This window comes from Phascolarctos cinereus, unplaced genomic scaffold, assembly GCF_003287225.1.
Source record: "Phascolarctos cinereus isolate Bilbo 61053 unplaced genomic scaffold, phaCin_HiC Scaffold_5;HRSCAF=322, whole genome shotgun sequence".
NCBI lineage: Eukaryota > Metazoa > Chordata > Mammalia > Diprotodontia > Phascolarctidae > Phascolarctos > Phascolarctos cinereus.
The window spans coordinates 411,572,514-411,588,938 of record NW_027555958.1 but is presented as its reverse complement, the minus strand read 5'-3'; the positions used below and the strand labels follow the sequence as shown (position 1 = coordinate 411,588,938).

The window sequence follows — 16,425 nt, the reverse complement described above, 5'->3', positions numbered from 1 at the left end:
ATAACTAATTTGCAGCCAATCAATCACCTCGACATGCCTTTGGGTTTGATTTCTTTCTAGGTGTCTCTGTTCCATTGATTGTTATGATTATTTAGCATTTATTGATTCAACAATGCACCAGGCACTGTAGAAAACACAGACATCAAGATGGGAAAGTGGACTATAGTGAAAGCAAAATTGAAAAATATCTTTCAAAAGGAATAGAGACAGTAATGTAATTTCAGCCCAAGATTGTCTGAAGGGGAGAAACAGGACATACAATGAAGCTGAAACCAGGGATTTCTCTCTCTCTCTCTCTCTCTCTCTCTCTCTCTCTCTCTCTCTCTCACACACACACACACACACACACACACACACACAACACATTCATATACATGCATGCACACACATTCAGACATACCCCAAATAACTATACCTCCTAACTCAACAGACATTACTTACTTCCCATGTCTTTACAAATCACCCTTTGCTGACAACCCTAGTAAAAACAAGTTGCTACTCCTGTCATTGCCAGGTGCCAATCACACCCTTGGAGAGGCAAGCTGGAGTCTGCTCAGCCTCGTGTGCCTCCAACAAAATCATGGGCTAAAGTATGTCTGTGGAATCCTCAGAGTTGGTGATAGTGTGGAAAAGAGGAAGAAGGACAGCTTGGTTTTCAGATCCCAGCTGGAGTCTGCATGGCTGCGAGTCAGAGACATCATCTCTTGACTTGTAAATGGAGAAAAGTTGATATGAACGTCACCAAGACAGGATAAATATGGAAATGCACAGTGTCATTTTTTCTCATTTTACTGAGTTGCTGCTCAGAATATAACCAAGCTTTGGCTCAGTTCCTAACTGTGCAGTTGTCTCATGTCATACCACATCTGAGGGTGTGGGGGAGGTCTTGGGATTTGGCTGGCTTGCGGTTACTTCACTTACCCCTGGTTTGTGCCCCATTCGTTCCGAATACAGAGATGCTTATGTACTGGATCTTTCATGTATCCTTCATAGCAAAGGCATTCCCCTTAGAAGCAGAGTAGGGAGGAGGAAAGAGAAACATGAATGAGTTCATTAACACTCTGGCTTTGTGCAAATTAATACAAAATGGCCAGACTAAAGTCTGCCCCTAACAACAATATGAATGAGCCAGTGAATCCCATCACCACATCCCATCTCCCGGTGGACAGAAAAGTCACATTGTGAAAGGAAAGGAAAGCCACAGTGACTAAAATGTGCTTGCCCATCCCTCCTACTTTCAAGCACAAGATAATAATTACTAGCCTGCACCACAAATGATTGACTTAAAGGCAACTGTCCATCCTTATTTTCTTCTTCCTCCAAGAAAGCCAATCTTAACTATAAAATGAGGTTTGGTAATTCTTGTACACTTGGCAAGCGAGGCTCATCATCTGACTGTTGTCTTTCTCCAATCTAAGCTTCATGTCATTACTTTATTTTCAGGATGCTCACATGTGAAATATGTGAGCACTTTAAGTTCAGTGCAAACACCATGTCAGCATGGTAATGTCAGAGTACTGATTTGCAAGACCCTTGCTTCCTTATGGTCAATTTCCATAGTACTCGTCACCATTGCCACTGGTACTGGGCTCACCCAAGTGCATTTTTTTTTGGCTAGGCAATGGAGTTAAGTGACTCGCCCAGGGCCACCCAGCTAGTTAAGTGTCAAGTGTCTGAGGCCAGATTTGAACTCAGGCCCTCCTGACTCCAGGGCCAGTGCTCTGTCCACTGCACTACCTAGCTGCCCCTCCAAGTACATTTTTTTTTATTCAAGTACAATTTTTTAACCCTCTCATTTGTTGGTGAGGCAAACTAGAAGAGAAAGAAGGTACAAGGAAGTCAAGGACTTCGTGTTTATAAACATGCTCATTCATCCAAAGGCATCATGCACCAGTTATACATTTTTTGGAAACACCCCCAAAAAAGAGAAAGAAGAGAGAATTTTACCAGATAGTAAGCTTCAAGAAATAAAGAACATGTCTCTAAATTGTTTCTCTCCCAGTGCTCCTAGTATAGTTAGCTATACAAAGTAAGTGCTGAATACGTGCTTGTTCAATTAATACTGAATTAGAAAGACATAAACAAATATCACTATGGGTTTGATGAGACAAGTTACCACTTAATCCATGGAGTGCTCAACTTTCCAAATACAGAAATCAGGACAAAAGAGGTAAGGTGGTCTCACAACATGGAAAGACAATGGCATCATATTCAGGGTTTCAGTCTGGCTCATCCCTTTATGGAAGAACTAGCCCATAGGTTTTGATAGAACAGGGTTGGAAATTCATTCAAAAAGCCCCATCATACATCCTCTGATCTGGGTTCTTAAGCAATTTGTTCCTAGCTTATGAAGAATCGACAAAGAATGTTAAGGTGGGTTTTTTGGAGTGTGTGACAATTTTTGGAAGAGACTTTAAAGGCATACAACACATAGGACCAGAAAAGGTGGAGGTACATTCTCCTCTTTTTTTGGTTGGAATGCAGGTAAGGATCATCCACAGGTGTAGAATATTGCTTGTTTCTTTTCTTTCTCTTTTTCTTTAAGAAAAAGTCTTTATTATAGGGAAGAGTTCTCTTGAAGAAAGGAGGATAGAGAGGGAAATCAAGACAGCGTAAGAGGCTTCATGGATATCTATGAAATATTAAAAAAATTAAAACAAAAGAAGACAGAGGAAGGTCTCCAGCACATTGCTTGCATAATCCTTCAGTGGAAGAGCTATGGAAAGAACAGGGTAAGAAGCCATGTAGTTTACTAAGGAGATTATAATGGAGCACATAGAAAGATGGCCCACATGGATCACATCAGGAATCTTTTGAAGCATTGGAGTAATTGACCAGTGATGATTTTGTCATAGATTAGTCTTGAATAAATCTATAAGTTCCAGATTAAATGGCAAGGAGTGAAAACTACAAATGGTGAATTGATAATTACAGAATAAAGGAGTACAATACACCCCTATAAGGCTTAGGGAATCAGGTGTTTTTGTTTCATGTTTCATTCTATAATTCAAACTAAAAAAATGAACCTGGCTAAATATATAAATGGTGCCAAAATGGTATTATTATCATCAATTAATTCATTGGTTCAGGAAAAGAAAAAGGACGAAGCAATCCAGCAAATGTTCCTTCTAAGCAGAGTGAGGAAAAGGACAGGAGCTAAGATACTGGCTAGAGAGAACATTTTATTCTCTGAACTTTTACATGCTTTCAGTTTCCCAGGAGGCCTGGGTCCTGTTGAGGTTTTGCTCTAAATTCACTTACTTTTATTAAAAAGAAAAATAAAAAAAAATGATTCAGGCAATTGAATCAATTATGGATTATTCCAAGGTGTCCCTCCTCTTAGAAAACTGTACTTCACAGAATGCAAGGGTTGGAAGGAAGCTTGGTGGAGATCTAATCTTACCCATATGCAAAAAAGAAATGCCATCGTAACATATTTGACAAGTGGCCATGTTTCTTTTAGAGCAATGCCCTTATGATTCTATGTGGAAATATTGGTTGCATTCCTTTTTAACATCAAGAAACAGTAAATGAATTGTAGATGCCATTCATCTCCACTGAACCACCCAAGGTGAATGGATGTCTGATCGCTTAAAGATCTCTAAGCACCTTATGGAATGCTGAAGTGTCATAGCAATGCTTTGGAGGCAGCATGGCATAAAGGAAAGATGGTAGCAGAATTAGAGAGCCTGCATCTTAATCTCAGCTCTGCCATCTACTAGTTTTGGGATCTAGATTAGCCATTCAACATTTTTAGTATGTTTTTTCATTTTTAAAATTGGGATAGTATCATAACTAGCATATTGTTGTGAGTATCAGACACAATAATGATTGTGAAAGTGCTCATAAAACAACTCTGTAAACTCTGCACTTGACATCTGGTCATTATAACAAAAACTGAAATAAATACGATGCCTACTGAGAGAGTCGCCAAAGGCACTAGAAGGTGATTTGTCCACGTATTATATGTCAGAGGCAAGATTTGAACTCAGATCTTTCCAATTCAAGATTAGCTCTCTACCCATTATACTATACCACACTCCCTCTCACATTTGCCAATCTGTATTGTTGAAGGGGATTTCCACGCCTGGAGTTATTCCTTTGGACTGAGGTCCACAGTGACAAGCAAAGACAACTATATAAGAACTCAGCTAGTGCCTGACATCATTATTATTGTTGTTGTTCATATATTATATTTATGTTGATATATTATAACATAATTATTGTTGTTAATATACTTGTTGTTAATGCTCCCCATCCCCTATCCCTCCTCATTTTTGGTGGGGATGGGGTTAAGGATCATCCACGGATATAGAATATTGCTTATTTCTTTTCTTCCTCTTTTTCTTTAAGAAAAAGTCTTTATTATAGAGAAGGGTTCTCTTGAAGAAGGGGGGATACAGAGGGAAATCAAGACAGTGTAAGAATAAAAGTTATTATAAAAAACTTATTAGGATAATAGGGGATGGAAATTCATGTACACTTTAAAATTAAAAAAAAAGTAAGTCCTTAATCAATATGAACTAGTGGAAAGACCAGGAATTGGCAGTCAGGAGGCCCAAGTTCAAATATTTACTACAACACTAGCTTTATTATCACGGCCAAAGTCAATTCACCTATCTAAGCCTCAGTTTCCCTATCTATAAAACAGATAATAATCCCAATGGGACTGGTTGCATGTTTGTACATCTTTTAAAGTCCCGCTTTCACACACATCATCACCATATCAGGTCTAGAATTTGCACTTTATGGACAAGCTGCAAAGACAAAGAAGACGCAACTTCTCTCTCCAAACTGGTATTTCAAAGGCCAAGAAACAGAGAAGTATTTTAAAACTCTGTCCAGATGAATGTCCACAAGAACAAAAATAATGAGAAAAGCTGACCTTGACAGAGCACTTAAGGTTTGCAGTCATATACATTTCTTGTCTCGCTGGAGCCTCACGGCAAGCCCTTGAATGTAAGTTCTACAGATAAAATTGTCCCCGTTGTACAGAAGAGGGTTACACAATTAATAAACATTTAAAGTGAGATTTGAAATCAAGTCTTTCTGATTCCACATGCAGTAACCTCTTTGGGAACAGTTCAGCTCAACCTCTCAGGTGGGACCAATCTCCATTCACAACTCAACATCGATGGAAGAGGTTAGTATGGTTGTTGGTATTATCTACCACCACCATTCAAAACCAGTTTACCCAACTCCTACTTTTACAGAAGTCGAGAGGAAAAGTTGTCATGGCAACCAACTGCTAAATCTTGACTTTGAGAGGGGCTTCGCGCATGCACAGGCTTTGATTGTTAGCTGTGAATTTTAAAGGCCCCACAAGGGTGTTGGATACCCTCCGAAGCTCGAAGTGTTACAGTCTCTGCATCTGCTGTGACAGATGGTGGTGAGCACACGAAGCGCTGACTCTGTGGTGATATACACAGGAATCCAATGGAGAAACGTGTCACTGCTACAGAGAAGTACCAACCGTAGGTAGAGTCTGAACTGTGAGAGGCAGTCGCAGGCATTGGTACTGCCAGAGATTAGGAGTCCATCAAGAGATGTACAGGCCAGGAACACAGGGCATTGATGCTTGACATCCTTGGGATCCTCATGACAAGTTATCTCTGGGTATCTAGCCAACTGTACAATATCCTTAACATTTTTTCCACAGTGGACGTGGAAGCAAAGAAACCAGCTTAACCTGCGTCTCCACATACTTAATGATATGAACTCCCCATTGGATCAAATTCTGCTTGAAATAACCTTCTTCCTCATCAGCTAAATCCAGAGCAAGACAAATAGAACCCTGATTGATGACTATACTTTCATGGGGCAATATGGCATAATAGATAGTGGACTGGACGTGGAAGTAAAGAAGACCTGTGTTCAAATCCTACTTTAGATTCTATCAGCTGTGACTCTGGGCAAATCCCTTAATGACTCTGTGCCTCAGCTTCCTCAATAGTTATATCAGGAGTTTGAACTCAATGACCTGTTATATCCGTGCCAGCTCTAAATCTTTGATCCAAGCCAAGAATCCCCTGTGTCCTGTGGTCTTTTAATTGTTTAAAATATGTGAGAAAGCACCTCACCTAGGGAGGAAGTCTACAAAAGAATGAAAGTAATTAGCCCATCTAGAGCTGAAAGATGGATCTAAGAAGCACAAGCTTGAACTGGCCTGGAAAACCATGTTCCTCCCCAAAAGGCCGCTCCTCTTGGACTGAGATTGGGTTGTTTTGGCCAGGCGTTGTAGAGGATCCATGTGTAAGCATGTGCTAAAGCTTCCCAGCTGATCACATGGCAGATAAGGAACTTACAACATTTGTAGACTGTAGAACATTGAGTAGACTGAGAAAAAAAAGGCAATGATATTCTAAGTAGAGATGCAATTTCCACCTGCTTTAAAAACTAAAATGGAAACCAAGGAAAAGGGGACTCTGGAAAAGAAATAAGATTATCCTAGGTGAATGTTCTAAAATTGGTTTGGCCTTCAAATACTAAGTCCCTGTCACCGTTCAGCCAAGCTTTGTTAGAAATGGGTGCTAGGTTTATGAATCTGGGAGACATTTAAATTTGCACCTGGGGACTATGCTTTTGCAATGGGATGGAAACATGCTGTGAGCCTCAGGTACTGAGAAACCCTGGTCCATTCAAATGAAAACAATTAATTTGCCTTCAAGAGCCACCCACAACATGTAATATTATTTGCATTTGATCAAAACAGTTAGTATGACAGTGAGGCCCATTTAAAAGGAGTTGTACTCAAAGTATCCATAGGTTTAGCATCTATTTAATTCCTTTCTCCCCCCATGGGCTCATGGAGAAGCTTTGAAACAGTACAACATGTCAGCCTAGGAGAAACAGACAGACAAAAAGACAATGGACAGAGAAGATTATGAAACAAGAACTGGATTTACAAATAACCCATACATACATAAGAAGGGAGCTCAGTACAGATTTATCCTCACTTCTCATTTGGTTATATGCATCTGGACTTCTTTGTTCATCTCTATCATGCCCCCACAGCCCAGTTACCTTGCCCGCTATCCCATTCCATCTTTTTAGTGTTTTTTGGTCTGTCTTCTTGCTCTGTTTAATTATAAACTCCTTGAGGACAAGAACTGTTTTTCTTTCTTTCTTTTCATTTATATTCTCAGTGCTTACCATAGTGCCTAGCACATAGTAGGTGTTTAAAAATGTTTCTTAAAAATATTTATTGACTGACATGTCACCCATAAGGCAACAGGCTACTTTCAAGCTCTATCAACTCTATTTCAATAGGAAATGAAAGTCCAGAAACTCTGTCCCTAATTCCTTATTTCCCCAATTCAGAACACACGTGGAGCAACTGATGTGAAGAGTTGTTTTACTTTTTATCTTTATATTCTTAGACCCTTGCAAGGGGCACATAGTAGGCAACTAGTAAATATTGGTTGAATTAAGTGTCATTTCCATTGTCAGTCTAATGCCAGAAATTCACTTCTGAAATGCTAGCGGGCAACATGGAGGAAACTTAACATTACATAGTTTTATCTATCAATTATTGTTGTTGTTTACTAGTTTTTCAGTTGTGTCTGACTCTTTCTGAACCTATTTGAGGTTTTCTTGGCAAAGACATTGGTGTGATTTGCCATTTCCTTCTTCAGCTCATTCTACACATGAGGAAACGGAAGCAAAAAGGGTTAAGTGACTTGCCCAGGGTCACACAGCTAGAAAGTGTCTGAGGCCAGATTTGCAGTAAGGAAGGTGCACTATGGCACCACCTAGATGCCCTATCGATCAATTAGCAAGCATTTATTAAGCACCTCTTGTCTTCCAGCCACTGGGAATACATAAATAGCCCCTGCCTTCAAGAAGCTTACAATCTGCTGTAAGTGACAGAACACATTCAAAGATAAGTCAATGTAGGCTACAGATAAAGCAAAATCAAAGTGGTGAGGATTGGGTACCAATGACTGAGGGAAATAAGAATGTTCTTTTGAAGGAGTTAGCACTAGAGTTGAGCCTTGAAAGGAAGTAGAGGTGAGGAGCAAGAGTATTTGAGGTAAAAAGGGTGGTCTCTGCTGAACCATGCATTTGGAAGATGGAAGGCCATGTACAAGGAATAGGAAGCTGGCCAGTTTGGCTGCAGCAAGAACATGGGAGAAGCAGTAACATAGCATAATCCTGGAAACACAGCCATGTTGAGAAAGAATATTAAAAAATAGTTTGCATCTTATCTTAAAAGCAATGGGGAGCTACCAGTAAGGAGCCTTGCCTTGAGCAGGGAAGTGAGATGGTCAGACTTATGATTTAGGAATATGAGTTTGGAATTCAAGCTGAGTAGGGAGGCCCTAAACAGAAAGGGCAAAGTTAGAAAGAGAATTAGTGGAAGGCATAGGGAGAGATAATGGATTTGTGATTTCACTGGTATAGGGAGCTCTTTGGTGGATCAACTTCTCTTACCGATACAGGCTAGCATCTCTTCTGCAACCTGTAGAGAATGGTCTAGAGATCTGAGAAATTAAATGACTTGCCCAGGGTCACACAATCATTATATATCAGGGCAGAAGTTGAACCAAGATCTTCCTGGCACTTTTGGACAGATTGAGCTTGAGATACCTCTGGAACAGAGAAATCTATCAGACAAAAATTTTAGATGTATAAAAGGATTATGTAACTTGGAGCTTATAGTATGATTCTCTATATGACTTCAGTAAGTCATTTCATCTCCCTAGAACACTCAGTACTATCTAGCTGTAACATGGTGTGAGGACAAGCCTGCCCTTTACTTCCCTGTCTGAGAGTTCTTGGGAACTGGTGAGTAAATATTTGCTCAAACTTGGGCTATCTAAGAAAGGAAAGATGCTGAAAGATCCCAGTCTCTGAGACTGCTCCTCTCCAGCATTAGGGCTGTTCATCCATTCTTAAGACATGCTTCAGCTTGGCTGGGAAAGCACATGACCCACCACAATGGCATTTCCAAAGAGTGCTAGGAAGATTGCAAAAATAAGGATAGACTGACTTGCAGCCAATTTCAACACTTGAAAAGTATGTGGGGATGGGATCTGTGATGGAATGTGGGAGGCGAAGAGTTTCTTAGAGATGAGAGTGTGGGATAATCACATCATCTATCTCATGTGAGGAAAGTGGCACAGAGGGACTTTCATATACACATACATGTATATACATATGCGTATGTGCATGCATATATACGTACACATGTATATAATCTCCATAGTACCTCTCCCAGCTGTTAGCATAGACAGTAATAATGCCACTTAGTTCGGTTACTGAGGTTTGGGTCCTTATTTTTAGATTCTCTCTGTGGCTTTCCAGTTGGAAATGCTTTAGTTGCCAGGAGACTACGACGTCATTGGTAGGGGAGGGACTTCCCAAACTCATATTCAACAAGCATTGGAAATATTCCACCTGTTGAAAAAAAAAAGTGTGGATGTGAGGGGGTCTCACTACAGACCATCATGAGGAAACTGGCATGTCCACACAGAAAGAGGAAGACTGTGCTACCTGGGTTTTAGAGTGAAATGGAAAGACCAGATTAGGTGTCAGGAGGAGGATGTAGAGTTGGTTCTATTACCTACCAGCTATATGACCTTGGGAAAGTCCCAGTTTCTCTAAGCCTAAGTTCTCTCATCTGTAAAATGAAAGGTTTAGCCTGGATGATGTCCATGACACCTTATAGCTTTAACAACTTATGGTTATCTCTTTCCTTCTAAGTGTTCCCAAGTGTTGGTTGATTTTTAATGCCTAGGTGGAACAGGAATTTAATTCCTCTAAGAGATGTCCTTTCAGAGGAAGAACAATCAATTCAGAGGGGTCAGAGAGAGATAACAGGTGAGCAGACAAGCAGGACCGGGAACTTGGTGAGGAAGGACTTTACTTCGGGACTGTACTTTCCTCCAGGTTTCTAAGACTGAACATGCAAACTGACTTTTGGGCATGGTGAAAAACCCATCTGTTTAGTCTGGCATTTTCCTGATGGCGTGGGAGAATCAGCAAGCTGAGTCCCACAAACGGAAGTTTTAAATGCTGTACTTTTTACTCCACATGGGGGCTAAGATTCTCTACAATGGGTTCATTAGAAATTGATTAAATATAAACATTTCTGTCTTCACCTAATACTAAGAGATATACTGGTAAAAGTATATAGCTCCTTAGTGATCATATAGGGAGCTAGTCACACAGGTGGTCAGATGGCTAGAGCATTGAACTCCAAGTCAGGAAAAAACTAAATCTCAATTCTGCCTCATACGAGTAATATGACCATGGGCAAGTCACTTAACTTTTAAATCCTCAGTTCTCATCTTTCAAATGGGAATAACAATAATACTATGTTACAAACTTGTGAGAATCAAGATTTTATATACACACACACACGTATATATACACACATATGTGTGTGTATATATGTATATATGGGTATATATATATATATATCACAATACACACACACACACACACACACACATACACATACACACACACACACATTTGCAAACCTTAAAGTGCTAGATGTTAGTTAGGATGATGATGATGATGACCATTTCCTACCCAAAGTATGAACATTAAGTAAACCACTGTCACCTCTCTATTCACAAAATTATACATACTTCACAGTGTCCAAAGGTCTTTAGTTTTCCTACATTGTGTTTCTAGGGAAGGCCCTCATAGGATCAAATTATGGTAGTATCAGAAGTGACCTCCGAGCTAACTCACTCAACCAACAGCTGAAACAAAAATCCCCCCATATAATTTATCTCCACTGAGGGAATCCTACTATCAGCCATAGTTGCCCATTCTATATTTGGTAGTTCTAATCATTAGCAAGTTATTCCTTACATAGATTCAAAATCTACCCATCTGAAACTTACACCCACTGTACCTTATTCTGCTCGCTGGGGACAAGCACAAAAAATCTAATCTCTTTTATACATGACAGTCTCTTAAGCGTTTGAACACAAAGATCATGTTCCCCCTAAGTCTTCTCTTTTACAGGTAAAACATCCTCAGTGGGCTTTAGCCAGTACTCATATGGCATGAACTCAAGCCCTTCCTCATCCTGTTAACTCTCCTCTGGATAAACTCCAACTTAGTCATGTTCTTCTTCAAATAAGGTGCTCCAAAATATACATACATACATACACACATTCACACATATGTATATGTATGTAGCGAGTTAGTATAGTAAAACTTTGCCAAAATTTTTGCCAAAACTTAAATAAATCCTGACCTGCCAATCAAATAACATCCTCAAAAAGATAGCTATGTAGTGTAATGAACAAAGTGCTGGACCAGAACTTAGTAAGTGTTTGAATCTGATCTCATTTATTACTTGTGTGACCAAGAGCAATTCATTTAACCGCTTCGAGTATCGGGTTCCCCATCTGCAAAATGACAATAAGAATAGCACCTATCTTCCAGGGTTGCCATGAAGATAAAATGATATAATGTTTGTCAAATGCTTTGCAAACTTTACAGTGGCATGTACAACATGTTAAGCATCATCATTATCATCAGCAGCAGCACCCAAAAGGGAAATGGGCTTATCTGGAGTGATCTGTCCTTCATAAAATCATACTGGCTTTTAGTGGGAGACTGCTTCCTTGTCTAGATGTTCCCCAATAATCTATTAAAGATAGGTTCTAGAACTTTGGAAGAAATCACAGTCAAAAGAAAGGAAAGTTTCAAAGAAAGGAAACATTAACAAGTCAGGTAGTATTCTGTCTTCTGATTGGGGGGGGGTAGAATCATGAGTTCCAATCCCTCCATCTAAGGAGGAAGACCAGAACAACCTTCTCATTTCTCATCTTACTATACTCATCTGGATTTCTTCTCTATCATGCGACCATGGCCCAGTTACCTTGGCTGCTCCTCCAACCCACCTTTTCAGCTTTCTTTTGTGTGTCCTCTTTTCCCATTAGATTGTAAGCTCTGTGAGGGCAGGTACTGTCTTTTTTTTTTTTGGCATCTGTATCCTCAAAGCTTACTGAACTGCCTGGTGCACAGTAGGTACTTAATAAATGTTTGTTCATAAATGTTTCCTTACTGACTGACTGTCTCCCAGAAGTCGGCAGGCCGTTTTCAAACTGTATTAATTATACTTCAATAAAAGCTTACTATTTAGTAAGTCATTATTTCAGTGTCCTAGTCAGGCAATCAGTCAGTTGATTAGAATTAATTAAGCACTTGCTATGTGCTGAGTACTCTGCAAAGCACTACCAATCCAAAGAAAGAGGAGGGGAGGGATGTCCCAATTCTCAAGCAACTTAATCTAGTGGGGAAGACACCATATTAAAAAACAAACAAAAAACAAAACAACTATGTATAAACTAGATATAGTCAGGAAGAATGTGGGGAGTCTCAGAAGGAAGAAACAGAGATTAAGGAGGTCTGAGACAGTTTTCTCAAAGAAGATGGAATTTTAGTTGAGATTTAAAGGAAGCTAAAGAATCTAGGGGATGGAGAGGAAGAGGGCAAGAATTTGAGGCGTGAGGGACAGCCAGAGAAAATGGATGGAAGGGAGCGGAGGAGAATTATGTGCAAGGAATAGCAAGAAGACCAGTGTTACTGGTTGGAAAAGTACATGGAGAGAACTATTAGGATTATAGATGCAGAGACTGAAGGGACTCGAGAGGCCATCTAGCCCAATGACTTCATTTTGTACATGAGAACTGAAGCCCAGAGGTTGTGACTTGCACAAGGTCACACAAGTAGTCACGTAAAGGAAGTTAAGGCAATTGCACTAGACAAAATTAATCTGAGCTAATCCAAGTCAACTTCTCTGCTCTTATAGCCTCAGTTTATAGCCTATTAGATCTAGAAATGAGTTGTGCTCCCAAATACAGATGCCTACAGTTGGCAGAATTCATTCTCTTTCCTTTTGTGAAAATGAACATAATATTTACTCTTCTCCAATCCCGAAGGTCCCCTCCCATTCAAATCTACCTGAGTGAATGGGGGGAAAATGAGAAGCAGTATGGTATACTGGACATGGTGCTGGGTTTGAAGCCAGAGGACTGTGGTTCAAATCTTAACCTCGCCACCATTCTCTTGGTGTAACCATCGACAGGTCACTCAACCATTCTAGGCCTTAGCACCACCTCTGTAAAATGAAAAGGTTGGACTAAAGGACCTCTAAGCCCCCTTCCAGCCCTAAATCTCTGATCCTGTGTTCCTGGGACAATGGTGGATACACAGAGATATTTAACTCTACTCTTACCCCTAGAGGTAACAACACAAAACTTTCCTGGCTGGGCCCACCCTATGCTACTTAACCCATGGGTTCTAGAAATCTTACCTTATCAAGACTAAAGAGAACAATGTTTCATTAGAGAGAAAGGAACTGGGAATCCTGCCCAAGTGACCTATGTAACTCCCAATAGCTAGGCTCTCTCACATTCAGGAATCACCAAATAGAGTTGAATTTGTGATCTTTCTGAAAGCTGACTGGCTTTATGATGACCTGGGAAAACTGGATGCCAAACGTGGTCTGGCCTAGGGCTAGAAACATTATCTTTACCAAGTCTGTGGCCAGGTTATGATTCTAAATGGTAAGGCAACTTGTTCAGTGACTCAGCTCCCTGATGACAACTTGTATATTAAATGGTCCCCAGGGAACTGTGGGAGATTTAGGAGTAATGGCCCAAGCATGAGTGATTGTAAGAGGCATGACATCTCTGACAGTTACCCGCTGCCCGGTGCTCCTGCCTACCAGTTTCCGGGTCGCACTGATGTTCACAGGGATCCAGGAGCCTCCGGGCACAAAGATCCATGGCCCAGGGCCCACTGGAGTTCTGCTGGGAGAAGAGCAGCACCTGGGCAGGATTTAGCCAATCACTGGCATCCAACTGGCTGCCCTCCAGTAAGATAAAGCGGCTCCCTGTAGAGAAGAGGGGAACAAAACAAAGACACAAAAAAGCACTGAAGATGCAGTAACTTTGACCTAAGCCTACCTGAGGATCAATCTCAAAACGTCATGTCATCCCCATTCACCTTTACAAAACTCCTAAGTCTGAAACCAAGTGATGACCGGAGCCAGGCTGAAGCTTTACCTCAGCTTGAATTATGTGTACAGCTGGGTGGGGGTATTCAGGCATTTTATTACATGGTAATCAACAGTCTGCATCCACTCTACTTCCTGTGGAAGCAAAACTAAATGTGGGCTTTGAGTAATTATGCTAGAGATAAGCAAAGAGAACAACTGGGTTGAAGATGAGATAAAAAAGATGAGTTAGCTTATGGTGCCTTGGCAGAAGAGTTTGAAGAATCAATTTAGTCTCTTCAAGAAGGCATCATAATGCAATAGAAAGAGTCTTGGACTTAGAGTCAGCAAAAAGACATGGGCTTGAATTCTGACTCTGCCACTTCTAGCTGTCTGACCAATGGGCCTCAGCTTCCTAATATGTAAAAAGGAAGAGTTTGTACTCAATGGCTTCTAAGGTCCATTCCATCTGTAAATTGATGATCTTATGAACAGAATGCCTTTACAGTGGAGCTATGGGAACCTCAAAAAAGAGATACAAATATTTCATCAGTGGCAGCTCCTTTGGAAGTTACTGTGGAGCCTGGGGGTAGCCAGAGGGAAAAAGTCCATGTTCATAATCATTATTGGCCATGGATATTATAATCGCTCACTGACAAGCTAAGCTATCCCCACCTCTCCTGAAGCTCCGAATTTCTCTTCTTCCCCCCCCTTTTTTTTTCCTTGGAGGCAATCAGAGTTAAATGACTTGCCCAGGGTTACACAGTTAGTAAATGTCTCAGGCCAGATTTGAACAGGTCCTCCTGACTCCAGGGCTGGTGTGCTACCCACTGCTTCATCTAGCTGCCCTGAGGCTCCCAACTAAAAAATAAAAAATGTTTTCACATTAGAGAGATATTTTTGGCATTGAAAAATTAAGATACGCTGAGGTATAGATATCTCTCTCACTGAAAGGTGATTCCCTTTTGGGGCAATATTAACTTTATTTCAATGAGAGCATACCATTGAGTAAGTCATAGTTAAATGCACTTGAATCATAGATTTCAAGCAAGAAGGGACCTGTACCTTAGAACCAGCTAGCACAATGAAGTCATTTTAGAGAAATGCTAAGAAGCAGTGGTTAAGTGACTTGTCCAAGGTCACAGGGTAGTAATGGACAGTAAGTTTATGCAACCGCACTAAGGAGAACTAAACTTAGTTTCCCCAAATCAACTGCTCCCCTCTTTAGCATGAATATATTAGCTCATTAGACCTAAAATAAATTGTTCTTCAAAAAATATATGTTCATGAGAATCAAATAAAAAGGAGACACATAATTATTGATTTAGTTTCTTTTAGATTTATTTGGTTTCCTCTTTTAGATTTTGCCTGATTTGTTTTAGCCTAATTGCCTGACTTTCTTCAATCTATTTTGATTCTCTTAAGCCTCTATACCTTTGAGTATATATCTATTAATATGCCAACACATTAAAAACATGGTATTTCATCAGTGTAAAAACTGCTGGTTTGGGAAGCACTTTCACTCATGTTAATTGAATCTCATCCTTAACTGACAGTCTTAGAAATTTGCCCAAGTTCAGAAGAGTTTAGTCACTTGCTCATTAAGTGTGAGAGGTGCAATCTGAACCCAGATCTTCCTAACTGCAAGTCCAGGACTCGATTCCTTATTCCACACTGCCTCTTAAAGTCATTAATTACAGAATGTAATTTTTATGATTTCTGTCACTCCCCTTGGTTATGCCTAGAAAATCAGACTGTGAGGAAAGGAGTAGGCCTCATGCGCGGCAGGATGGGCTCACCATCTGCGATCAGGTGCTCAGGGACATGCAGGGTGATTTTGACAATGAGTGGACAGCTCATGTGGGATGAGCAGACAAGGCCAATCACACAGCTGGTGATGCTGATGAGTGTCAGTGTGGTCTTGTTCACAGGACTTCTTGGAGAGCCCACTGCAAGCCAGAGAAAAGAAAGGCAACAAATGGTAAAGAGCCCAGGAAACCTGATCCGAACTTGTGGATTCCCCTCTTTTTTTTTTCTCCTCCCCAGCCCACAATACCCATAAAAGGCCAGCACCCGGGACACTTAGCCCACTGCAGCAGGGGCCATCCCTTCTGAAAGGCACTTCTATTTCCCTCACCCTGTATGACCTCTCCATTCTCAATATGAAGGAAGTGGGAATGTAAAAAGCTTGGAATTAATGTATGTAACCTCATCTCCTGGTACTGCCCCTGGGCTGGGGTCCAACATTATGTTCTTTGAGGAGGTGAAGTGCCAGAAGATCCAGGAAGGAAGAATTCTCTTCATCTAACCAGTCTGCTGGTCTTAAGCTCTTTTGCTCCAAAGTTTATGCTTAAGTGGTGAACTCTGCCCAACTGATCTGGGGCAAGGGCAGGGGGTGGGGCGGGGTGCGAATAGCTCAGTCCTAGTAGATGGTGGAAAAGCTAAAAATAGAGAAA

The 16,425-nt window shown here is 40.6% G+C and overlaps 1 protein-coding gene across 5 annotated transcripts in view; it reads right to left on the bottom strand.

Annotated features, from left to right (window-relative positions):
* ASTN1 (astrotactin 1) overlaps window positions 1-16,425 on the bottom strand; it is a 441,904-nt gene that overhangs the window by 212,092 nt on the left and 213,387 nt on the right. For 3 of the 5 annotated variants that reach the window (XM_020984286.2, XM_020984291.2, XM_020984289.2), the window contains exons 6-8: window positions 15,769-15,918; window positions 13,676-13,867; window positions 922-1,006 (exon numbers count right to left, since the gene is read on the bottom strand). In XM_020984286.2, the coding sequence (XP_020839945.1) occupies window positions 922-1,006; window positions 13,676-13,867; window positions 15,769-15,918 (427 nt within the window). The remainder of the gene's footprint in view (window positions 1-921; window positions 1,007-13,675; window positions 13,868-15,768; window positions 15,919-16,425) is intronic. The other 2 variants (XM_020984287.2, XM_020984290.2) reach the window with 1 other exon arrangement.